General features: G+C 57.6%; 1 protein-coding gene across 3 annotated transcripts; it reads right to left on the reverse strand.

The window, feature by feature from the left end:
* On the reverse strand, positions 1 to 25,728 carry LOC127040226 (transducin-like enhancer protein 1). 3 transcript variants are annotated; one of them, XM_050934117.1, is made up of 21 exons: positions 25,684 to 25,728; positions 24,403 to 24,545; positions 23,524 to 23,663; positions 22,762 to 22,825; positions 22,038 to 22,082; positions 15,972 to 16,034; positions 15,707 to 15,748; positions 12,472 to 12,658; positions 11,606 to 11,622; positions 9,568 to 9,672; positions 9,258 to 9,302; positions 8,647 to 8,802; positions 7,104 to 7,242; positions 5,926 to 6,110; positions 5,766 to 5,842; positions 5,197 to 5,446; positions 2,076 to 2,323; positions 1,772 to 1,919; positions 1,500 to 1,650; positions 811 to 887; positions 1 to 537 (listed from the first exon to the last, which is right to left on the reverse strand). In XM_050934117.1, the coding sequence occupies exons 2-21, from the start codon at positions 24,424 to 24,426 to the stop codon at positions 430 to 432; spliced, it is 2,271 nt and encodes a 756-aa protein (XP_050790074.1). In that variant the 5' UTR covers positions 24,427 to 24,545; positions 25,684 to 25,728; the 3' UTR covers positions 1 to 429. The 3 variants fall into 3 exon arrangements, with proteins under 3 accessions (XP_050790074.1, XP_050790073.1, XP_050790075.1); XM_050934116.1 differs by having other exon boundaries at positions 15,674 to 15,748; XM_050934118.1 differs by lacking the exons at positions 22,038 to 22,082; positions 22,762 to 22,825; positions 23,524 to 23,663; positions 24,403 to 24,545; positions 25,684 to 25,728 and adding an exon at positions 19,470 to 19,686 and having other exon boundaries at positions 15,674 to 15,748.
* Positions 25,729 to 25,731: the final 3 nt, after the last annotated feature.

Here is a 25,731-nt window from a genome sequence, read left to right on the forward strand (position 1 = left end):
ATTGTTCAGGTGTTTGGTTTTTTTTTATTAAATACAACCTAGAAGCCAGACAGCCAGGGGTGGAGTGGCCACCTCCTTCCCAGCTCAGCCTGGAGCATTAAAAAGAGGAGGGAAAAGAAAAAAAAAAAAAAAGAGTCCCCCAGTGTTCAGATCAAAAACCCAAAAGAATAAGAACGCCCAGGAAGTTAGATCTAGGCAGACACTGTCCCTTCGGGCCGAGAGTGATGATTTCCTCACCGGAAGGGGGCGCTGGCTGGAACTCCAAGGGTCCCCCACTTCACTCTTCTCTCCAGCTTCAACGACACCACCCCCCCCCCCACTCCCTTCCAGAGTTTCTTTGGAAAGTCACTGCTGTGGATGTTTGTCCAGGGGGCAGAGGGGGCGGGCAGGCACGGATGCCCGGCCTGTTCCCCCACGTCCAGCCACCTTTCAGTAAATGACTTCATAAACCGTGGCCTTCTTGTCGCCCGAGCCGGTCACGATAAACTGGTCGTCAGTGGAGATGTCGCAGCTCAGGACCGAGGAGGATTCCTTCGACTGCGAGGAAGAGCGGGGAGAGGAGATGTTGCAAAGCAGCTCATTTATAAGGCCGTGGAGTGGTGCAGTGATTTATACGAGCTGGCCTTGAGCTACTTAGCAAGGCCTCCAGAGAGACACTAGGCTGTGCTAGTTCAGAGAGCCGATTGCTTGAGGATAACGGATTAAGACAAATTTACTACTGGGCTAAAAACTGGTCTCCCGCTGAGACGGCCTCTCCTGCTGCCGCCCAAGTTTAACCCCTTGCCAGGGCAAGCAACCCCCTTTGCTCACCTGGAAGATGCTGGCTCCATAGGGCGTCCTCCAGGCGTTCAGCAGATTGTCCTTCCCTGTGCTCACGAACCATTTACCTGCGGCAGAATGTCAGCACGTGAGCAGAACGGAGGGAGAGGGAGGGAGGGCTGGGCCAAGCATATGGCCCCATCCCCAGATGAGTCACAGGATAGCCCCAGGACAAAGAAGTAGGTGTGGGGGGGGGCGGGGGGAAATGTCTCCCCACCCCCTGCATGGAACCAGAGTCGTGCACTAAACTTATACTCCAAAGCCAAAGGAAGCAAAGGAAAAAGGGATCGCTCTGACTCAGGCAGAGCAATCGGTGGATTGACGCCAGTGGAGATACAGGTGAGGCGCTCATGCTTCAGGGAATACCAGGCTTGCTGCAAAAGGTCAGGAAGGAAGGCTCCTCTGCTTCCTCCTACCCCCACTGCAGAGTTGCTTAGGTGCACGGTGCAGAAGGGGCTGTTCGCCTTTCCCTAGGGGCTCAGACATGGGACTCTGCTGGCAAGAGGGTCCCAGAGCAGAGGGGATATGGGGCTGGGGCAGGACAGCTCCCTCCCACTGCAGGTGGGACAGTGGCATGGCTCCAGAGGCAGGACGCAGGCCTTCGTATGGAACCCTGGTACAAAAAGGGATTCACAGCTCCGCTCGGCCCAGGCAGCCCACAAGCGACTGTGCGTCCCTACCGCAGGAGGCGAATTTGAGGGAGAGGACGCAGCTCTCATGGAGGTGGAGCTGGTACTTGTCCGGCTTGGCCACATGCAGGATCTCCACGTTGCTGCTCTCCATGCCGACAGCCAGCCACTCCCCTGAGGGACAGTAACCCAGCGAGAAGATCTGGGGAGAAGGCAGAGTCAGGCCCCAGGAAGCGGGTCCCTGCCAGGCTAGCTCTCCAGGGGAGGAGCACAGGGCCCGCCCCCACCCGCTCGGGCTCTGCAGCACCTCGTCACCCACCTACCTGGGAGCTGAAATCGTGCTGCTGCAGCTGGCGCCCCTCCCGCAGGTCCCAGCACCGCACCGTGTTATCCAGCCCCCCGGTCCACAGCTTGGTACCGTCGTTAGAGATATCAATGCAGCTGGCGCCGTCCGTGTGGCCCTGGAACTGCCTGGAGGGGAGAGCACGGCCGTCAGGCACTGTTACCTGCTGCAGATTCGGGTCCTGTGGCCAGGGGACACCTCCCCTCTCCAGCGCTAGCCAGCTGCACCGCACTGCATCCTGGGAAGGGATGCCCAACAGGTGACAGGCAAACCCCGGCGCTCACCTGACCAGAGTCTGGTTCTGCAGGTCCCACACCACGATGTTGCCGTCGCTGCAGCAGGAGAAGCAGACCTTGGCGTCGGGGCTGATGGCCAGGGCGTAGCAGGCGGGCGCCGAGGAGGTCAGCTCCGCCTTGATGCGGGGGGTGGGCGCGGCCAGGTCCCAGATGGACAAGGTGCTGGCCTCCCCACCCACAATGAGGCTGCGCCCGTCCGGGAGGAGCTTGCAGGAGCGGATGTAGTTGTCGCGGTTCTGGGGAAGGAAGAGGAGGTGGAGCGAAGGGGTCAGCTATGGCCATGGCTCAGACATCTGCTCAAGTCCTAGCCAGTGGCCAGTCGCGGCCTCCCAGCTCCGGAGGGGACTCCCATGGGAGAAATCCCAGCAGATGGGCTGATGTGGGTGGTGGAAAGAGACCTGCAGCCCACACCCTCTGGAGCTTGGCTTCCAGCAGTGAACACATACACCCGGGGGCCTAAGAGAGGGCCCTTGACTTTACTAGCACGTGATTGTTAGGGCTTCATGCCCACAGCATCGGTTCTCCCCAGCAGCTGCTCGACGGACATGGCTGGTTCTGGCACACGAACAAGAGAAGCAACCATGCAAGAGCCTGCGGGATGGGGCTCCTGGCCAGGAGCAGATCAGTCAGGAGGGACACAGGCCCTTTTCCCAGGTGGGAAGGGCTAGTGGTCAGGACACTGGAGGAGACTTGGAGTCTATTCCCAGCTCTGCCACAGACTCCACGACTGACCTTGGTCAAGTCACTTGCCTTGCCATGCCTCAGTTTCCTCACCTGTAAAACAGTGACAGCAGCACTTCCCTGCCTCAAAGGTGGTCACAGATTTTTAAGGCCAGAATGGGCCACTATGTTCATCTACTCTAGCCTCCTTCCTAAAACAGAACAGAGAACCTTACCCCAATAATTTATGTACCACCTACAATTACTAAAATACAGATTTTTCCCTCTCCTGAGTTTCCAATGCAGCTTGAAGTGATCATGACTCATTCTCTTTCTTGTTTATGCATCAGTATCTTCAAGGTCAGCACAACTCCGGGGAGAGGGTTTGTTACCAGACTGCTGCCTTAAGGCCAGCAGGAAGAAAGCGCTCTGGATTTTGCTGTTAGAAAGGGACATACTTAAAATCTAGTCAATGTTAGAAAGAGTTCCAGGTACTGTCCCCGCCTCAGTGGCCCCAGAATCCCATTTTCCAGGATGTCTCATTGAACAAGGGACTAAAAGACCCCACAAGCAAAAGCAGAAACTGACTACGGCCAATCCTGCAAACGCTTATGCAAGTGCTTAGCAAGGACGATATCCAGGGGAAACAGTGAAACTGGTTACGCACATCACTGGCAAAACAGACCGACTCATTTCCTGTCTGCAACAGTAATCAGTTCACCGTGTCCTAACATCTCAGCAAGGGAATAGTGCGGCTACATTTTCATTCTAACTAGATCATAATCAATCTGGACAGAGCTTTGAAAGCCATGTGCACCCACCCCGATGCACAGGTCTAAGCTGGACTGTGTGTGTGTACCATAGTTGTGTGTGTTCACACAACACTGGGCTTGTGTGTGTTCCTCAGTTGGGGTGCATACTACTGAAGGATTTTTGCCCTTTGTACATGCATAGAATCTTTTATCTAAGAATCTGAGAGTGCTTTATAATACCACTTTTCATCCAAAATCTTAAAGCATTTGACAAAGGAGATCAGTATCATCACTCCTGTTTTACAGATGGGGAAACTGAGGCATAAGGAGGCAGCATGACTTGCTTGTGGTGACCCAGCAGGCTAGTGGCAGAGCATGCAACAGAAGCCCCCCTCCCCAAGACTCAATCCAGCACACAACGCACTAAAGCCATACTGCTTGATTCAAGGCCCAGCTCTCTAAGGAAGTAGGCTCAGTTATATTAGCCCCAATTTACAGATGGGTAAACTAAGGCACAAACATCAAGTCATTTGTGCAAGGTTTAAAGGGAGGTGAAATTTGCGGGCGGGGTAAGACATGGAGCAGGGTTTAAATCTATGTCCATTATTTTTTTTTAACTGACTCACTGGGACACACACACAAACACCTACACACTACTGCCAGAGGATGAAATGCACTGATGGGGAGAGACCAAGACATTCTGATGACAGGGGGCCAGGGAAGCACCTAGACAGAGATCCCCAGGCTGCTACTGGCCACCAGTGGTCACAAAATCCTTTGCACCCAGCACCATATCGAAGTACCAAGTGGCAAAGCTGCTGAGCCCAGATCCTCTTTGTGGAGTTTCTACTGAATTAACTTCCTGTCTTAAACTGTCGCATTAGCCCAGTGGCTATGTCCCACCCGAAAGGCGGCAGCTAGAAACGATGGGATGAGGGGGAATATTCAGGCTAATTTGCAGACAACTTCCCATGTGTTTCTCTGGGTGGGAACTTTGCACCTGCAGTTCACTGGATCTCCAGAAGCACCTCCCTTACTCATCTCGGGGAGCTGCTTAAATACAAGATGTTCATTGAAATGCTTCCCTAAGCCGGACACACCCATGTGCACCCACAAACACTGGAGGCTGCATCCAGCCTGGCAGGGTCTGTCCCCCCCGAGGCTGCAGTGGAATTCCGAGGATGTAAAGAACAGAGACGCCAAACTGGGTCATTTAACCCAGTATCCGACAGCAGCCAGTACCAGAGCGTCAGGGGAGCGTGTTCAGAACAGGACAGCTGGAGTGATCCACTCCCGTCTTCCCCTCCTGGCTGTCGGAGGTTTAGGGCTGACCCGAGCACGGGGTTGTATCCCTGGCCATCTTGGCTAATAGCCATTGATGGACTTAACCTCCATGAACTTAACTGGGTTCAAAAAAGAATTAGATATTTGGCCAGAACATCATCCCCTAGCAGTGAGTTCCACAGGTTGATTGTGCATTGCACTTCCTTCCATTTGTATTAAACCTGCTGCCTATTAATCCCATCAGGTGACTCCTGGGTTGTGTGTGTTATGTGAAGGGGTAAACACCACTTCTCCAAATCACTTTCTCTACACCCGTCACGACTTTATAGCTCTCTCCCATATCCTCTTTCTAAGCTGACCTGCCCTAATCCATTTCTGCTTCTCTTGCTCTGCCTTCCAACCCTTCCCCTTACCAGGCAGTCCAGCTGCGCCACAGCCGTCTTGGTCCCAGGTTGCCCTACATCCCACACCTTCACGCATCCCTTGCCCCCCGTGTAGACGTGCCGGGTGGAGTTGCTGATGGTGACGGCGCAGACCACCTCACCATGGGTCAGGGTGTGGAGCTGGCGGGCGTGCCGGGGGATGCTGGTGCCGATGAGGGCGTCGGGAGGGAAGGGGACCGGCTGCATCTGCCCGTCGGCGCTCACGTGGAAGGAGTAGGCACTGCAGGGGGAGGGAAGCATCAGCAAGACCCAGTCCACTGCGCAAACTGGGTCCGGTTCTCCCTCCACTCCCAGAGGACATATGGCATTAATGAAAGCCCAGCATCAAACCCAACGCCTCCTCGAAGCCAGGGAGCTGGAGGTGATTTAAAGGGAAGGAGCCTGCTCAGAGCCCGCTCAGCATCAGCAGTTGGATCTGCTTTGCCATCCAATGCCCCCAGACTCACACTTGGCCAGGCTACGCTCAACATGGAGCACACAAGGGAATCCCCACTCCCGGCACAGCCCACATCATCTCAGCTGGCATGTGCAGCACTTACGGTTTGCCTGAGGTCCCCGCCTGCATGCCGGCCGACAGCCCCGAGACACGCATGTGGCAGTGCGGGTCGTAGCCGACCTAGCCAAGCAGAGAAGAGAATTCCCTTCAGCCATCCACAGGAGGAGGCTGGCCGCCATCCCGCCACCCCCCAGCGCACTCACTAGAGGGGAGCGGCCGTAGCCAGTGGCTCCCACGGCTGCTGCTGCCCCGTTGAGCTGAGAGGACACCAGGTGCAGCCCTGCGTAGGCCCCAGCCCCGGCCATGTCGCCGTTGACGGAGGGGTGCGCCATGCCGAAGGCAGCTGGGTAGGAGCTCTGCATGGTCAGCGGGTTCCTCAGGCCCAGAGCTGAGAAAGAAGAAAGTCACAGAAATAGAAGACCAGCAGCAGCCAGGACCGGGGTGGGAGGGAGGAACTCAGGGCAAAACCAAGTTATGGTGTGAACAGGCCCAACCACACTGCGGTGCCTGGAGCAGCATTGCTGGCTGCACGCGGGGCTAGGCATGAGCATGGCCTTGCTTGGCGCCCGCTCTAGCCCAAGGGAGAGCGGGGCCACCAGCCAGGGGTTGCTCTGGCCACCTGCCGCAGAGAATGGCACCACCATTTACAGGGGCCACAGAGCTGGCTCTTGCCGCCACACCTGTGCATTTTGATACTGAGCGACTCCCAGGTCATTCCTGCTTCCCGACGGCCGGATCGGCTGACGCTGCTGGCTGTGAAGCCCTGCCTTTGCCAGCGAGGCAGCATCCCCCAAGGGGTTTGCGCGAGCTCGTTCACGGATCCTTCCGCTGTGCGCTCGCTCAACCGCCCCCTGCACCTGGCAGAGCAGGCAACGTGCTCGAGGGGCACAGACAGGGGAGCTGCCTTGCTGACCGTCAGGCAGCCGGCTCTGCCTTCGGCTGCTCCCTCTTCAGCCCTTGCGCTCAGCGAGGCTCCAGCCCCGGCTCTGGGGCTGCCCCATGGCTTTGGGAGCTGATTGCTGGGTACCTGAGCCAAGGTCTCATTCTCCCAGGACAAGGCCTCTTAGAGCCACCGGATTTGATATCGCAGAGGTGGAGGAGGTGGCTGCTGGAGCATCCTTTCCTCATCACATGACTGCACCCTAGCTGGGGTGCTCTGTCCCAGGAATGGCCCATGGTGCCACCTCTCAAGACATGGGAAGCATCAGACTGGGGTCTAGTCCCCTGCACCAGGACAGGGCCAGAGCCAGCAGCCCGGGCAGCCCAAGCCCAGCCTCCTGGGTCACCACAACAGGCTGATTTGCATCCAAATGCTGAGTGAATGAGTCTCGCTGCCCCCTGGTCACCGTAACCTCCGTCCCCATCCCCAGCCTCCCGCTACCTAACGAATCCACTGAGGGCTTTGCTGCCCCCGGGCGGAACTGCTGGGTGGCGCTGCTGCTGCTGGAGCCTGGCACCGTGGCGTCTCCTTGGGAAGTCGGGGTGCTGGACTTCAAACCGGGAGTGGCGGCTTTCTCCACCTGCAAAGGAGAGAGACTCAAAACTCAGCTGCAGCAGCAGCCTGGAAACCCCCCGCCCCCATGGGCACCGCCTTCAGTCAAGGCTTTTCTGGGCACCGCGAGCTTCAAACCCCTCCCACCCACAGCGCTGCAGCCCCCAGCTACAACCTGGCAGCCATCCAAGCCTCTGATTTACTGCTTGGATGAGAGCAGAGAGCCCAGCCTAGCTTCCCCCCAGGAGCCCTGGCCCCAAACACCGCTGGGAAAGGATGCTCCCCTGGGCACGAGAATGGGGAGATGGAGAGCTCTGTAGGGTGCTGGTCTAGATGAAAGCCTGGCTTTGGTTTAATTTCGGGTAGCTGCATGTTACCACCACGCTGCCCTGGCACACAGGACCCCAGCAAGCCAAGCCAGCTACATCCTTGCTCCCCACGCACAGGGGTTAGCACAGGAGCCTGGTGCAGTGGGGAGAAGGACTCTGTGACAGGCCAGCAAACCCACCTCACCCAGGGCAGAGGCCACTGCCAGAGGCCACTGCTAGGACGGCGGCTGCATGAGATGGCCAGGAAACACTGCCCTACTCTCTCCTTCTGGAGAGGGCAGCCTGGATCTGCCCTTGCAATGTCCTGCATGGCTGGCAGGGTGGACTCCTCTCCAGCAGAGCTCTCCGAGCACCGGCGGGCTGCACCCGGGGCTCGCGACAGGCAGAACAGCTCCGCTCCCACCAGCGGGGGCACGAACTGCTCCGCTAGCACGAGGCAGAGCGACCCAGCTTGTTGCACCGAGGAGGCGGGCAACTCCTCCAAGCCAAGCCCAGCATTTGCTCCTGCTGGCAATCAGCGCAGCGGCCACGTGGGGCTGCTTTTACATGGCCACTTCCCGACCATAATGCCCTGCCCACTCCTGCCCCCCAGAGAGAACAGGCAGCCAGTTTCAGAGCCCTAAAGTCTGAGCAAAGCCAGACCAGCTGTGCTCAGGACACGCCTGCGTTGCAAGGGGGACAGCCTGCGTGGGCACACTGGGATTGCATTAGCTCGCTACACGGAGCGGAGGAGCTGCAGCAGCACAGGGCAGCAGGGTCAGTACCTAGGGGCCTGGGCAGGACCGTGCTGGGGGGTGGCTAGCCCGTGCCGCTGCGGCCACACTGCTATTGCTAACCCGCTCAGAGCTAGCTCGGATACGCCGACGTGTGCTGCCATCGCCCCTCGGAGGCCCCCATTCTGATCTCGCTCCACCCCATGGGAAACCGAGATCAGGAAGAAACCCGCAGGTCGGCACCAACGTGAGACACTCCGGCTCAGCCTGGCCCTCCCTTTTCGTGACGAGGGGAGTGTGCTTCCTCCCCACACTCTACTGCTCCCTGGATAGCAGGAAACCAATGAACCCCATCAAACACACACACCCCTACCCACCCCTGGCACACACCGTGGGCTGGTCCTTGCTCCGGGATGGGGAGGTGCTGCTGGACGAGGCCATGGAGGTAGGACTGAGTGGCACAGCCTCTTTCCGCTGCAACGGGACCTTGTCCACCCCGTTCTCACGGGAGGAGTACGAGTGGACGCTGTGCGGGGAAGAGGGGTCCTGTGGGACAGAGAGAGATCAACCGGCCTCAGGTGGGGGGCTCCGGCTGCTGACGGGTACAGGAGCCAGGCACCTCCCACAAAGCCAGCAGCAAACTCCATACAACCGCCAGAGGCAGGGTGAGCTAGCGGTTAGAGCAGGGCTGGGCAGACTGGGCCTCTGAACTCCTGGGTTCTGCTCCCAGCTCCAGGAAGGAGTGGAGCCTCGCAGATTAGAGAACTAGTCCAGACTCCTGGGCGCTCTTCCCAGATCTCCGGGTCTAGCGATCCGATCAGGACTCCTGGGTTCCACTTCCAACCTCTGCTACACAGTACTGCGACCTTAACCTCTCAGGGCCAGTTTTGTCTTCAGTAACAGGACCAGGCCCTGCCACAAGGAAGGTCTAGAGCCCACCAGACTGAACCGCAGCCCATCTAAACGCTGAACCGAGCCAAGGCACGTTCCCGAGCACTGACCTCATCCACCACCAGGTTGTCCTCACTCTTGTCCGCATCGCTGCCCTGAAACGCAGAGAGAGGCGCGTTCACACCCAGCAGCCGGCACGGTCCCACGCACAGGGCACTGCCCGGCTGGAGACAGGAACCAGGCTTTATCCCAATAAATCATGGCACCACTTACGCAGCGTGAAGGCCTGCTCACAGCTCGGCACACACAAACCCAGCCTAGAAAAAGGAGCAGTAGAGGGGAGAGGCCCCCCACTACCTCCTCTGCCCCTCTGTCCTGGGAACACACCCCCACCATCAGCAGCTGCAAAGAACCACTCACGTAGTCCGTGACAAAGTCCTTCTCCTCGGCCTTCCTCTTCTTGCTGTTGCTCAGGTACTCCGAGATGGCTCGTACCCGCTCCCCATTGGGCAGTGCCAGGGAGGTCTGGGGAACGAGATGAGGAGCAGCTGTGTTAGAAAGCTGATACTGCAGGCCCAGGCTAACCCCCCACCACCACCAAAGAGGGCTCTGCCTCCTGCCCTCCCAGTAGGATGGACAGGGATAACGGCAGAGCCCCCTACCCTCCACCCCATGGTGCACAGGAGACGTTCCCATGAGGCCGCTGCCTTAGGACAGCTGGACTCTGCTCTGCCCACCTGCTCACGGGAGACCGAAGCCACTTAACCCCACCCTGGCTGCATCTCTCAAGCAGCACGGGATGAACTGAAGCTCTGTTCGCCTCCTCCACTAACCCCCAGGACAGCAAGCGGGGCAGAGCATAAAGCCGGAACGGGGATCCGGCCAGGAGGCGACCTCCTGACTCTGGGGCATGCGCCTGCCCAGGGCAGCAGGAGCCTCTAGACGCAGCTGCCGGGCAGTCGACAGGCCCACACCGGGACGTGGTTCCTCCAGACCAAGCTTAGGTCCCAGCTCCAGTTCACAGCAGAACACGGGGGTAGGGGCAGCGGCAAGAGACTGGGTCAGAAAGACACAGGAGTGAACTGAGCTCCATGGCCCCCAGGGCTCCGTTGGCAGCTTGTGGCCACAGCCCACCCCCCCGGTTCCCACTAGCCAGGAGGTTGGGGCCCCAGAGGTTTGCGCAGGGCAGCAGAGCAGAAGCTCTGTGGCTGTGGGGACGCACATAGCAAGCTTTGCAATCTGGGAGATATCCCCCGCCCCCGGATGTGGGTACTCCCAAGGCTGCTGGACCAAATGCCATCCTCTTTCCTACTGGCAGCTCTCTGGGCACCCCCCGATTGGTGGGCAACAGGCTGCATTGCAGGAATGGCTCCAGTTCATCAGTTAGAACCCACAGCTCTGCCCTCAACCCCAGGCCACGGTGCCCCAGGCTTTGGCCGTCTCGGACTCGAGCACCTGGCAAGTCAGCTGCTCCTGCCACCCCAGCTCCAGCCTGTGTATACAAGGCAGCTACCGGGGGCAGAGGCAGAAGGGGAGATCTAGGCTGGAAAGGTTCTCAAGGGGGTTAGTAAGGCACTGGCAAGTCCCTGTCTGGTCTGTGGCAGCCAGGGGGACACCCAGGAATGTCACTGGGAGAGAAAGGAAACCGCTCCTCCACTCCAATGTTAGCAGGAGCTAGGATTGCTGGCTTCCATTACTTGTATGACAGCCCTCTGCCTCAGTTTCCCCATCACTAAACCAGGCATAAACTTCACCGGCTGCCCACGCAGCAGGGGCTGCTGTGGATCCAACACTGCCCTGGCATCAGAAAGGCGGTCCCAGCCCAACTGGAGTTAACAGGAACTGTACCCGTGGGGCTGAGCTGGGGCCCCACTCTCTGCACAGGGCATCAAGAGCTGCAGAAGGGGGAGAGCAGGGGTGGCGGGCGAAGGAAGAGGGAGATGAACCTGGCAGCCCAGGATGGGGAAAATCTGGATTGCGGGGACTGGGAGGGCTGCCAGGGTCACAAGCTGCAGCAGCGCTAGCCCAAACGGGAAGATTTTGCCCAGCTCTAGCCCTAGACATGAAGGGTGCGGCCCCTGCCCCCGAGAACCGTGTTCCAAGGGATGCACCGCTTTTGGCGAGCTAGAGGGCGGGTTCATGCGAAGCCCCCTCTTCCCCCCATACGGGGTGCCACGCACTGACTCCCTCCCTGGGTAACGTGGGGGGGGGGGGGAAGATTCAATCCACCATGACCTTGGCCGCCTGGCTGCCTGCCAGCTGCACGCAGCGAGGATGCTGCTCGAGGTTGTAACCCCTCTTCCACCAGACCCACAGCCTCCTCCCCCGCCCCACCGGGAGGGAACCTTCCCCCCCCCATGGCTAAAAGGAAGCTTTTAAAGGCTCCCCCAGTCTCCCTGGCCAAAGCCTTTCGCAGCTGGAAGGAACCAATAAGCGGAGGAGGAGGAGGAGTACTTACGGGACCCAGGTCTCGCTCTGTCTCCATGGCAACACGGATCAGCAGCAGGGCAAGAAAGGGAGAGAGAAGAGGGTGCTGCTTTCAACTTCGAGCCCCCCCCCTCCAGCACACACATGCTCTCCTGCCCCCCCCCCCATTCCTCTCACGGGGAGGCAGCATCTGCTGCCACCCACCTCTGCAGCTTGTGGACAGGACAGGCTGCTAAGCTGGTCCCCAAGACCGGCCCGGCATGTTACTGGGGCGCATGGGGTGCAGGGTCAGCTCCCAGGATTTGGAACCCGGGCAGTGGGGTGGGGACCTTCCCTTTCCTTGCTGGGGGCATATCTTGCACCCTGCACCACAGTGGCCACCCCAGGCCAGAGCCCTCCGCCCCAAACCCAAGTGTTCGTTGCACCCCCTGCTAGCGGCTGGGGAGTTCCCCCAGGGCGGAGGAGCCGGGCTGCTGCCTGAAATTGGCTGGAAAAGGCCCTCGCTGTAAGAGATCCCCTGCTGGCAAGGACCCAAGGGAAACTCAAAGCCCCTCCCCACCACCCAGCCTCCACCCAGAGGGCCCGATCCATTGATGCCCCACCCCGTGCCCAGTTGTGCTCTGGAATGACTGAGGCTGAATCTCTACCGTTTCCACCTGCAGCACTTCGTCCCGCCCAATCGCCAACCCCAGTGTCAAGAGAGCAGGGTGCCCAGGGAGTCTGAGAACGGCCTTTACACTCTGTCCGAGGCTGGCCGGGATGGGGTTTAACCCCAGGGCTCTGCTCCCCCTGGCCAGACGTACCCCAGGTTCCCTACTCTGGAGTTCACCATCTCGACAACTGGGAAGTCAAGGTCAAGATTCCCTGCTCTCCCAAGCCCCTTTACCCCAGCTCTACCTCTGTGCTCGCTGTCGTGAAGTCCCCTGTCGTCCTTCGGGAGGAGCTGGCCCTGAGCTCCCAGGGCCCCGGACAGAGCCAGCAGCCCAGAGGCTGCACCGATGCTGGCGGGCTGCATGCTGGACGGGTGAGAGGTCAGCGGGATGGGAGGAGCGTGGTGGGACAGGTGCTGCGCCTGGAGCTGATGCTGTGGAAAGAGAGCGCGGAAAGCCGGGCGGATGAGACGCCAGCGCCTGCTTTTCCTCACCCTGCCCTCAAGGGCCAGGCCAGCCCCGCTGACTCAAGGCTGAGAATCTGTGCAAGCCAGGAATCTCCAAGAAGCTGGCGACAGCGAGACGGACAGAGGCTCACTCCATCCGGGAAGGAACCAGAGGCCGCTGTCTGACAGCGGTCGCAGGCTGGCCGGGGCCCAGAGGAAGTTTGCCTGGCCACTGCCGCCCATGTGGTACCTGCACTATGGACAGAGACATCAGTCCAGCCCCTGGCACCACAGCCACTTTAAGAAATAAAGGGAGAGATCAGAACTACAGCTACGGAAGGAGTCTGGGCCTTTCCTGAAGAGGGCTCTCAGGTAACATCCCAGACAGGGTAACAGCAGCCAAAATAACCTTCCTGCCTCCGTCGCAGCTGTCTTGGCTTCCCCCAGCCACCTAAGATATCACAAGCCAGGAGCCAGGCTGGGCTAGCAGCATGATTCACCATACACAATAATCCTGTGCTTCAGCCAAGCATCGCTTTCTCCCTTCCTTGGTCACAAGCAAGTTTTGGATGGCTACTGTTGGGAAGATGGTGGCAAAAAAAATCTCTTCCCAATAAGGCCACTTGTCAATTTCGCTCGCAAACCAAAAACTAGACCCCAAACCCATCCCTTTCTCCAGCTGAGTCCCTAACGGCCCTTTATAAAGTCAATTACAATCCACTTTGCATTCTGCACACTTGACTTTCTACATTTCTCTCTGTGGGGCCAGAGGAGTCTGTTTCACTCCTGTTTCAAGTCCTGTTTCATTTGCATTTTTAGGGCTGAAACACCCAGGTGGCAAACTGCAAAACAGAAGAGTGTTTACACTGCAACAGAAAGCTTGTCAGAGAAGCACCTTGCTTAGCGTTCCTTTTTTATAAGATCATTGTGGGGGTATGTGATTTATTTATTTGTTTTTTAATCAACACCGTATGAATCTGGAGTCACAATATAGCTTGATTGTGTCCTCTCATGGAAGGATCAGATTTTTGTTGGTAAATATTATTGTGCCAATATACACACACATTTTCCATTAGTATCGCTGGAAACACTTACAAACAGGCCAAGTAAGAAAAATGCTCCTTTGTGAATGCAGCGTTTGATTTAAGAGTTTTTAATTCGTATGTTTTGACACGTGAAGTGATGTTGGTAGTTTGTGTTTTAACGGTTATAAAGCTTTAACTTTTGATTTTCAGCATCTACTGCCAATTAATAAGTATTAGCTATTCCATCCATCATTTCCCACAACAGTGAAAATATAAATATATGTAAAAAAAGGAAAACATGCTTTAAAAGAATTGATATTATTCATCAAAATGATATATAAAAATATTGAATTCTGCCAAGCCTTCTTAAGAAGCGTTGATGTCTGTGGCTAAGTAATCCCACAGAATCCTCAGCACCCAAACCTATTAAGCAGCAGTAAAATAAATACACACACCAATTATCCACCTCTGCCATGATCCAGCTCCATCATTTTTAATTTATTCCTCCTAAGCAGCGCTCCTCTTAGATCCTCATTTGGGAGAACCCCTTCCCCCCACCCCCTATTCTCCTGCACCATTTGTCCTGCTTCTCTGTCACATCCAGGTCTCTAAGCCTCCAACTCTCAGCTGCGTTCAGCCTTCCCATCACAGCTTGTAAGAGCCAAGCTGCCAGCCCTCCCTGCCGCAAGGATCCATAATGCTTCCTCTTCTGTGCCGCACACTGGCCTCCGCGAACGCCACATTTTGTTCCAGACGCTCTGCTCGGCATCTCATGCCCCCAATCCTTGGCATGCCGTGCCAAATCCAATTACCCTGTTCCATTATCGTTTTCACAGCCCTACGTTTAAAGGCTCTCATAATCTGCTCATTAAGTGCGGTTATGGAGCAAGTTGTCACCGCTCCTTTATTGGGCCCCGCTTTCTTCCTCCTGTTTTATTTCTGCCAGCATCTCACGTGCTTCCCCTCCGCCCTTGGCCCCAGGACGGGATTATGCTTCCCTTATCCTCCCACCACTCAGTACAAAATCCCACCCCCCGAAGTCCCCAAGACGGCCGGCTGTGTGCCTCCATCCATCCACCCACCTGGCTGGCAACCGACCTGACACAGAGACAGCCCTCCAGCTTCCCCCCCGACACACATTCACCAGTTTTCAAGGGGGCTCGTCTCTACGCTCGTCAACCCACGTCCCTGACCAATAGCTCTTCTCTGGCCAAGAAGGGGGCAGCCCAACCTTAAAATAATCCTAGGGTCCACGCCCAGTGGGGATTGAACGGGGCTGGGTTAACGCACTAGCCTGTCCGTACTGGAGAGGGGGTGGTTGACGCTCAGAGGGCATTTCCAGGGAATCTTTGGAGGCACGCGTTTTGCTGGCATCTCAGGAAGACGAAGAGAAAGGACCCTGCCCTCCAGTGAATGGCACTGACCACCCCCATCCTGCATGAATGGTGCATCTCGTCGGCAGAACACAGGTGTGGAGGACCTATGGAGTACCTACAGCACTGGCCCTTTAAGAAACAACACCCACCTCCCCCCTAATCTGCCCTGCACAGGGTTCCCTGAAGCTCGGAGACTCTGCTCCCCAGGGGCAGGGCAAATTTTAAAGGGCCAGGAACGTCAATAAAGCATCTTAGGATTCTACCCCCTGTGATGGGCGGGGAGGGAAAGTCGGAGAGCAGGAGCTGTAGTAAGTTAGGGCAGCGGCTTCCCACCTTGCTGTTAGATGCCAGAGCTAGTGGAGTGCTCCCCTCCCCATCCTCCCACTCAGCTCATTATGGGATAGAAGCCACGTATCAGCCGAGGTCCCAGACAGGTGCTCCGAGATGTAGGAGAGGCACCACCCAGTGCCAGGCAAGCCCACATGGACCCCGCCTCGGACAGGCCAAGAGCCCCTCCCCACGGCCCCGGGGGCAGGAGACCGAGTTAAACCCCCGGAGGGGTGGTACACACTGTGGCCAGCAGCGGGGGACGGTCCACATACCCCGATTGCCGCGTTCAACTCTGCCATAGTCACCTGCTTGGCTCGCTCCACTGCCTGGACCACTTGCTGCTGATGCTGGGAGGAGACAATAAAATAAAAATCCTCCTGTCACCTTTAAAAAGGCAGGGAAAGGAAGTGGCATGACCTGTCCCTCCCCCACACGCAGGCGGAGGTGCCTGGCTTGCCCAGAGGTTGAGAATACAGCTTGAGATGTTTCAAGCCCTGGCTGGAGCCAGACCTGCCCAGTCTGTACGAGCCCACACACCCCCTGCCTGCGGAGACAACAGGTTCACCTCACCTCCTGGGACAGGAATGGGATTAGCTGGGCACAGATGACGTTGAGCCGCTTGGCGATCTCTGTCTGGAAGGAGAAAACATGCAAACGTAAGCGGCACCTGTGAGCTGCTCCTGTTGCACTTCTGTTCCCCCACAGGCTCGGGCCCCTGGGCAGGGCTCACCATGGTGTGCAGAAACCTTCAAGAAACACTCCCCCCCCCCCCCCGCCCGCCTTTCCTGCCAAGGGCTGCCTGGTGGCCTAGGCTCCAAGCCAACAGTGGTCTGGAGCTAGGAGGCACTGTGCCCATTAGAGAGCCCAGGAGGAGGAGCTCAACCCCGCGTCCTGACCCTATTCTAACACAGGGGTTACCTTCCACCTCTAGAATCCCACTGCAGCCACCACACTTAAGCCCTGTTGTGCACCATCGAAAGCAGGGCAGCCCAGGGGGCCCCCAGGAGAATATAATATTCTATAGTTTTGCCATTTTTGTTTTATGGAAGGGGCCCCCAAAATTGCTTTGCCCCAGGCCCCATGAATCCTCTGGGCGGCCCTGATCAAAAGCTTCGAGCATGTCACGTGCAGATCCACTCACTGCCAGTGCAGCACGGCTGATGCTAAGCAGTTACCACGTCCCATCCCAGATTTGGCCGCATTTCAAACAGAATTATACACAGATGGGTTCTCCCAGCACCAATGAGCTCTCACATACACACACACCATCTGCAGCTCCGTCGCTCCCCTCGCCGGAGAGGTAGGTAGGTATCACCCCTGTTTATTGAGGGCAAAACAGAGTGCAGAGCAGGGCCGTGACTGGCTCATAGGGTGACCGGATGTCCCAATTTTATAGGGACAGTCCTGATATTTCGGGCTTTGTCTTATATAGGCGCCTATTACCCTCGGCCAGATTTTTCACACTTGCTGTCTGGTCACCCTACTTGCTCACGATCGCTGTGGCGGAGCTGTGAATAGAACCCCGGAGTCCTAGCCCCCCAAGTCACCTCCATGGCCTCTTCTGCTGTCAATGTGCATGCATGATGCCCCACGTTCCCCATTTAGCGGTACAGGGTGGGCAGCTCATGCAGCCATCACTCAGGGTGCAGCAGAAGCCAGTGTGACATGTGGATTCTCCTGCTCTGTGGAGCAAGTGGACAGCCACGAGCCGGACAAGCATGCAGGCTCCCGGGGCTCATTTCTTCCTCTGAGAGCTCCCTGGGAAAGGGGGAGTCTTGGGGGAGGCAGGCTGTCAGCTCTCTGGGACTGGGCCCGTTGTTTCGTTGTTTGTGCAATGCCCGGTGCAGAGGGGAGCTGCTCCAGAACCGGGGCTCCCAGACGCAGCTGCAAGCCGAACACACACTAGTTCCCACCCCCGGCAGAAAGAGGACTCCCCAAAAGCCACTGACACACCAAAGCCCGTCTAGATGGAGGATGTGACTCCCAAGTGAGCTCTTCATTCTTTGCTGCATCTGCGGCCCCCTGGGTAGGAGACACACTTACCTGCTTAAATACCCAGCTCTGCCCCCCTCCCTTGACAGTCACTCTCCATCCTGCGGGCTTCTTCCAACCCAGGCCCTCCAGACCCAGAAGAAGTCCTGCTGCCCAGCTACAATGAATGGGGGAAGGCAGAGGAACCCCTTCCTGAAAGGGCACCACGTGATCCAGAGAGCACCTGGAGGGGACAGGGGGGTCCTTACTGCACACGACGCCTTTCAGCTTCTCTGGGAAACCAAGCAATGGTCACTCCTGGAAAGGTGAGGAACAGAGCCCCCTGCATCCCAAGGCTGATCCAAGCCAGTCCCTACACACTCAGCCTGCTCCATGTTCAGTGCTCCTCCGGCCTTGGGGCGGGAAGCCCACAGCATCTCAGAAGCCAGAGCCGAGCATCCAGACCAGGTGCTGACATGCCTGCTATGTCCTACCCCAGAGAAAGCTCCCCCTAGATCCTGAGTGCAACCATCTCCCCATGACGGACAGCTAATGAGCCATGCACCACCAAATTTCGGTGATAGCATCCTGCCCCCTCCCATGTCCTGTCAAGATGCCCACCCCCAAACGTCTCCAAATCATTCTCCAGCCCTGCCGAGTGCTAATTGATGCTCTCGGTGGTTTGCCAGGAAGCCCTGGAGAGGTGCTCTCGTTACAGCTGCTGTTTTTCTGCAACACTTGAGTGCCACAAGCAATCAGACGGCCTGAACGCAGGGAGAGAGCAAGGGAGGGAGAGAGGACAGCACTGCACTTCAATCAATGCCCCAGCTACGAAGCTGGGCAAGGCCAGACAAAGCCTCCCCCGCCAAGGTTCCAGCTTCAAGCAGCAGAAGAAAGCGGCGAATTAAAGGGACAGGGATCCCCTCAAACACAGGAGGGAAGCCAGGCTGGGGTGATCCTCACAGCCCCCACCCCACGAATCAGCTGGGGGGAGGGCATTTCAACTGAGGAACCCCTTCCCAGAGCTGGTTCATTCACACTGCCCTGAGGCCTCTCTCTAGCATGACCCAGCTGTGGGGGAAGGGAAGGTACCTGGCACCCCAACTCTCACCAGCTTCGGGCCCGAAGCAGCTCTGCTCTTCTCAATGCTGGAGTGAAGGCAGCTGCTTCTAAGAAGCCACCACAGGCAGTGCAGGGTGGGAGGCAAGCAGCCTCTGGATTTGACTCCCAAATCAAGAGACCTGCAGGGCCCTGGTGGGGGCATATGCCTGAGAAAATGACCCACTACAGCCCACTCAGAGCACGCTGGGCAGGATTCAAGCAGACAGAGAAGAGAACATCAGATCCACCCACAGGTGGCCAAAAAAGGGTCCCCATATCTGTGGGAGTCATATGGGCCTGAAGAGATGCTCAATACCTCCCCCTTTATTGCTATCTAATGGGGTGACCCTCATTCGAGCCATGTGCCGAGGGGGCCTACTGGAGATCAGTCAGAGGCAGCACAGCCTAGCAGATAAGGCACCAGATTGGGAGTCAGGCCAGAGACCTGGGAAAGTCACCTCCCCTCTCTGGACCTCCATTTAGACTGCAAGCTCTTCTGGGGAGGACTGTGTGTGTCCATCCAGCATCTAGCAAAGTGGAGCCCTGATCTCAGCTGGAGCCTGTAAAGCTGATGATCCTGTCCTAGATCTCTCTCACTCATGAAAAACAAAGCCAATACCCATGTGCTCTCTGCATTCCCCCTCCCAGCACCAAAAAGGAAACAGCCCCTCCCCTCCCCGATACACACCAGCCCCCAGAAAAAAAAATTGGCAGCAGGTAGTTTCTGGGAAGGATTTAGCCATCTCCTGGGGCCAGCAGTGATGGATTCTCCTTCCTAATGCACTGATGGGCAGCCAGCTCCTCGGGGAATGCTGCCTCCAATTCGCTGCCGCTCGTTAATGTGCAATTTACTGGCACTTTAACGCTCTCAGCATGAAAAATGATCACGCTGTTTTCAGGGCTTTTTCTCTCCCCCATCTCCTTCGCTCGCTAGTCTGGGTGGAAAAGTCCAAATCCAGGCAGATTTGAGGGTTTTTCCTGGTACAAACAACATACCAAAAATATCATCTCGCCGGGATCCGCCTGCATCTTCTCCCGCCTGGACCACAGCAGGGTTTATGGTGCTACATGGAGCAGCCGTTAAAAGAAAATCCAGCTCCTCCAGCCGCAGTGCAATGAATCCCCTGTTGAATGCTTCGGGACCAGGGCTTCCTTCCCAGTCCGGGAGCCGGCCAGAGAGAAGAAAGCCAGTCCAACAGAGCTTGGCCCGCACCCACCGTGCCTCTTCAAAGCTCCAACACAAGAAAGCGGCACACGACACGAGGGAGAAACCAGGCGGCCTGGGGAGAAGTAACGGCTTAACTAGAGCGTCGCGCCCGGTACTGAAGAGTGGCCAGGGTTAAAAGGGATTGGACGGGTCGGTTGAGAGCTGGCGGGATACGGAGCCTTTTGACCGGGTTGCCGATTTGAAGTCAGCCCGAGGGCAGCAGCGGCAGCGAATCCTAGCACGCCATGGCAACACCAGAAGCAGCGGATTGCCCTCGTCTCGTTCTGAACGGACGGCTGTAGCCAACGCAGCTACCCCCAGCTTCTTGGCCGTCTCAGCAGAGGAGCTAAGGACAGAGTGGCACCAGTCCCTTGCAGCTCAAGGACTTTGGTCCCCAGCCCCTGAAGACTCCACCTGGCCAGGTGGCAGCACGGCCAATCCCACAGTAACCACCCGCTGGGCGCTCGAGACAACGGGGTATTGGGATCTTTCTCTGAGCTTATTGAGAGCAGGGCGGGAGACCCGGCTCAGCGAGACGCGCTTTGGGTGGGCTCCTCCTTTGGCCGGCCCATTCAGCCGCTCATCCTTTTTATTAACGACACTCCTTATTGAGCATTAAGTTAACGACGCGCTCTTTATGCCAGCAGCTAGCGGCGCGCGATAAAGCAAAATAAAATAGGGCTTGTGCGGGGTTGGCAGAGGCAGCGGGCCAGGGAGGCGGGACCAGGCAGCGGGCCCGGGGCATTAGGTTGCCTGCTGGAGAGGCGGGGTGGGAACGGGACAAGGCCCAGAGGAAGGCTCCACTTGGGACGATGAGGCAGCCGTGCAAAGGAGAGGTTCCGTCTCCCCGCAGCACCGATAACCTGCGGCCTTCGGCGCGGGCAGCTCCCATTTCTCACACGAGGGCCATTGGCTGTCAGAGCGCAGACTTACGGGCCCTCGTTAAAAGTGCAGACAGCACGCTGGCAGGCGGCCAGCGGCACCTGGAATCGGCAGTAAATCCTGCTGTCTGCGCAGCGCTGCAAGCGAGCAGCCAGATGAAATGGGGGAGAAGGGGGAGCAGAGCTGTGTCCGTTTCCCTTCAGCTCTCAGTCTCCTGGTTGGCCTTTTCCTTCTGCTGGGAAGGCAGCAGAGAAGCAAGCCGGCTCTGCAAAGCCAGGGAGCAGGGCAGCCGTCAGTGCAACCCGGAGCTAATTCTGCCCCACCACATCCCCTAGTGCTCCCAAGGTGAGGGGGGACAGCCTAGTCTTGGCTGCAGCTGGGTCTCCAAACCAAACACAACCCTGGCACGAAGCTCCCAAGAGAGACACCCGTGCAACAACTGGCCGGGCCGGGCGGGGCACGAGTCCACCAGGGTCAGGGGCGAGGCGGAAGGGATGTGCCGGCGAAGGCACACACTGCCAGACTCCTATGCAGCCTCTTTAAAAATAGATAAGAAACCTTCTGTCTCAGAGCAGCTGGTAACCCAGCGCACAGTGCAGTGGGGGGGGGGGGGGGGAAGAGGGGTGCGGCGAGGAAAGCCTGATGGCTTCCGAGGCCCTGGAGTCCCCTCCCCACACCCACCTCTGCTCCCACACAGGCTCCCTGATACAGAAGCCGCATGGCCACTGTGGGTAGCAGGGCAGATCTGATAGTAATGGGAGAAGATCCAACACTTGGCCCTTCCTGGGCATCACAGGGCCTCAGGACACTTGCCAGGCCCCCAGGTAGCCGCGGCATAGCCGCTCACTGGAGCTCACCAAGAGGCTGGTAATGAATTATCTGACAGCTTCCACCCCAGCTCGCACAGCCCAGTTCTCACCCGTCTTCCATTCATTGGCTGAGTGCCCAAGGGCTGCCTGGCTTAGCTCAGGGGTCCCACGATGCCAGATCCCCGGACTGGACAAGCGGGACGGCAGCGGAAGTCAAAGCCCACCTCCCACAAGTGCTTGAGCACGCAGGCCCAAAGCCCATCTTCCCCGCATGCTTGCCGAGTTTCCCCAGCACCAGGCAAAGCTCAGTGGACACCCCTGCCGCAGGGGCGCACGAAGACCACCTCTGTCAGTCAGAATTACCCCCATATCGCAGGGGGAAGGCGACACCGAGGGACCATCCCAAGGGCACTAGGCAAGTCAGTAGCAGAGGTGGAAATGGAATCCTCCACTCTGACTCCGCAACAGTGGAGCTGCCCCCATCCCATGTAACATGGGAAAAGCAGGGTGGAACCCACACCCCAAGCTGTGTTTTGCATAAGGAGAAAAGCAACTGGGTTGGGTTTATCTGGGACGAGGATGGGCTATGAAGCAGAAAGCAAGGGTGAGCCCACCGGGGGCTACCACAGGCAGCTGGCAGGAAGACCAGGCATGCCAGAGACTCACCTGTTTGTGCATTTCGATGTTCAGGCCGTAGGACATTTCATAGTACTGCAAGGGAAAGAACACAGCATAACTAAGGGAGACACACGGCTAATGAGCAAACCACCCACTGCAAAGTCCTCTACAGCACAGGCGTGCGAGGTCAGCCTCACCCCAAATTCCTGCATTATCGGGACCTGCTGGGATCAGAAGATACTGCTCCAACTCTCTCTGCAAGGCACGGGGCAAGCTCTCCCCAGCACCCCACCCCACGGAACAGAGAAACAATCTAGGAACCAGGACAGTCGTCTTCAAACACAAGCCCCACATTCTAGGCACTCTCTGCTGCTCACCGTCTGGCTCGATTTCTCTTCCAGCAGAGGAGAGAGATGGAAAAGGGAAACTAACAGGCAGATTTCAACCCCTTCCCCTCCCAACTTCAGCAATAAGAGCAGAGATGGGGCTGTACCCGCCTGTCAATTCCCTCCCCGCACAGCTTGGGGCCCAGTAAATCATCAGACCAGCGCTCCCTCCCACCCTCTCCAGCAGCAATAACACGCGGCTGGCTGAAAGCCATCAAAGCAGAGCTCAGCCACACTCATCTCATGAGTGAGGTCACCCAGCCAGATCTCCGGGGGCAGGCGAAGCAGCCCAAGTACAAGCCGGTAGCCAAGGAAACCCAATCCGGCTGGTCTTTCACTCGCTCCGAACGCTGGGAAAGGGGAGCGCCACCCCACACCCCGCTCACCATGACATAATGTCGCTGGATTTCTGTTTTTTCTGTTGCCAGTTTTTCACATTCTAACTTCAAGCTGTAAAAATAAAGAAAGAGAGAGAGAGAGAGACCCCCATCCACCACCCCCCACCAAGAGAACAAGGGTTAGTCGGCGGCACAGAAGCCTAAAGCTTGAGTTTAAGACTTATGCAAAACTTTAGTTTGCCAACCCCTAGCCCAGAAAAAAGAGTGACTGGGCAGAATCCATTCCAGTCTCATCTGCCAAGAGGTAGGGAACTGGAAAAGGGAGTGGGGGTGGGAGGGGATTCAGGCAAGCGCACAGGAAGGAGTGTGTGTTATGGGCTTCCGTGCTCCAAGGAAACAGGTTGCAGAAAGTTTCTATGTTTCCTCATCTGCTTTCCAAATGTAGCAGGCTACAGAGCAGGGGGTGCATTTAGGGATTGCTCAGCCTGGCAACAGAACAGGCAGGAATCTGGACCTGGATTACCAGACACACAGGGGGAAAGCCCAGGCCCGTGTTGGGATAGAGCCGAAAGCACAGGAGCACTAGACAGGCTTTTGGGCAGCGCAGCCCAAGAAGAGCGTTTCAAGGAACCGAGGTGGCTTCTTACACTCTTGCTACACATATGGTTCAGTGCCCTTGCTGGCGTGGCGTGCCACTTCCCACCCACCTAGGCTTAATGCCCAGCGTGGAGATAGAGGAGTATTTTGTGGCCAGCCCAGTTAAAGTGGCACCGCTTCTCGCTGGCGCAGCGGGGCTTGGCGGCACGTTACCTGTGGTATTGGTTTTGCAGGAACTGGAATTCCTCCTTGATCCGGTCCAAGGTCTCCGGGTAGGTCAGTTTCAGGGACTGAGGGGTTGTGGAAACCGTGCCGGCAGCTGCAGAAGCCACAGCAGGTGCCTGGAGATGAGCCTATGGTGGAGGGCATGGAAGGAAGAGGGCAGTCACCGCAACATGGCCATGCTATTCACGCAGCCTGCAAGAACCAGGCTCTCGGGAGGGGGACAACGACCGCAGAATCCCCAGTCCCAATTCCTGGGGCCACCAGCCCCACACCTGACTGTCACAAGGCAGAGACAGAGAGCAGGCATTCGTGGGAAGGGGACAGCTGAGGGAGAGTGGACACAAAGGAAATCAGCTCCTCGAAGGACGATCCTTTGCCACCTTTGGTCCCAGCTTGACAGCCAGGGTTTAATAGCCGTGCTGGAGAAAACCAGCACTAAGACAAACGCAGGCTGTACCATCAGAGGGGTCTAAACCCAAGCTCCATCTAAGCCCTCGCACATACGCAGAAGTTACACCAGTTTTAAGCGGATTTAGCTAAATCAGCGCAACCCTCCTGTGTAAACACTGGTCATTCAGTTTATCTTAGATCCTCTTCCTAAAAGAAACCGGAAAAAGCGTGTCCACGCCGCCTTTCGCACTGGTTTAAATTCACACTTCAAGCTATACCAGCGGGACTCTCACGCAAAGGCAGAAGCGAAGATACTTGCAACAACCGCTTCCTCCCTCTCCTAGGTGGGGCAATCCAGACAGGGCGGCCTGCAGGGATGTGGTGGGGAGAGGGGGTCAATTTAGCGCAAGTAAGGAACACCCCAATGCTGCTCCCCACACTGGGCCTATGGGAACGGAGTCTAACTGGGGCACTCACCGGGGGGCGGTTTTGGGGGAACATCTTTGGAGCAAAGCAAGTCTGTAATCCCAGCCTTATCTTACTCCACCACTCCCGTCAGGGGGTCCTCTCTCAGGGCCCAGGCCCAAGGAAGCCGGCCAGCTCCAGCACGGCAACGGACTCTGAAAGAGACAGGGACAGTCACGTTCCAGACAAGGAAACTCAAAGGAGGAGGATCCTCTTCATTCCTTCCCCGCCAAACCCCCACTACCACCAGTCCTACTACAGCCGGCCACAGAGCCATTGCTTCTCATCTTCCCTCATCCCGTGGGAGGAGAAGGTGAGATCCAACCAAAAAAAGCTTCTTAAATTTCAATAGGAAGGCCTCTGCCTTACACACCCCTTCTCCATGCATCCCAGTACAGCAGTGCCCTCAGCCAGAGGTCCCTTCCCCAGTCCCCAACAAATATCTCACCTATTGGCCCACCTATTCAGCAAGCCCACACTCACTCAGCCACAGACTCTCAGGATCCAGCTCACCCTGATCTAAATTCCAGCACCACCGACCCAGACGCTCCTCGCCCAGCTCTGTCATTAAGATCCCACCTGCCACCCTGCACCCCAAGAACCTGGCTGGTCCCCACCACTGAAATAGCTAGGCCCACCGGGCTTGGCTCCTGTGGTTCCCTATGCACCCCCTAAGTGCCTGTGTCCCATCTATGCACCCAGCCTGCAAGCACATCTGCCAGCCCTGCCCAGGGGAGGAACTCAACCCTCTTTATGTAGGTCAGGCCCTTGACCCAGACTGCAAGGCACTCCCGGGCAATGCCTCTCCCTAGCCCAGAGCCATGCAACACGCCACGAGCATATGTCCATGCACGGCCATGAGCTGGCAAGGAATACAGGCCCCCCCCAACCCCAACCCCATCCTTGCAGGCTCCCCTGCTCCTAAAGGAAAAACCCAGCAACCTGGGCATCCCCCCTCTAGTGCCCCCTCCATGGCCACCCTAGACGATATTCCCCACTTACGGCCGCCCCAGGAAAAGCTCCTCCACCAAACGTCCTGCCTGCACCCCAGCAAGCACCCCACCCTGGCGAGCCAGCAGGCACCCCCTCCCTTGCACCTCCAAAGAGTGCCCCCTCCCTCGCCCCCAAGTGCCCCCCACTCTTTCTCCTGCCCCCCCCCCGAGAACGTGCCCCCACTCCCCAGCTCCCCCCTCCATGCAAACAATGGGCCCTGCCCCTCCGCAGCAGGTAGAGCCCGGCGGGCAGGGAGCGGCCCCGCCGCCCAGCTCCAGCTCCCGCCCCCGGGGGACTCACCGCGCCGCTGGCCCCGGGCGGCTGCACCCAGCGCGGGGGGGGGGGGGG

Source organism: Gopherus flavomarginatus, chromosome 24, assembly GCF_025201925.1.
Source record: "Gopherus flavomarginatus isolate rGopFla2 chromosome 24, rGopFla2.mat.asm, whole genome shotgun sequence".
Classification (NCBI taxonomy): domain Eukaryota; kingdom Metazoa; phylum Chordata; order Testudines; family Testudinidae; genus Gopherus; species Gopherus flavomarginatus.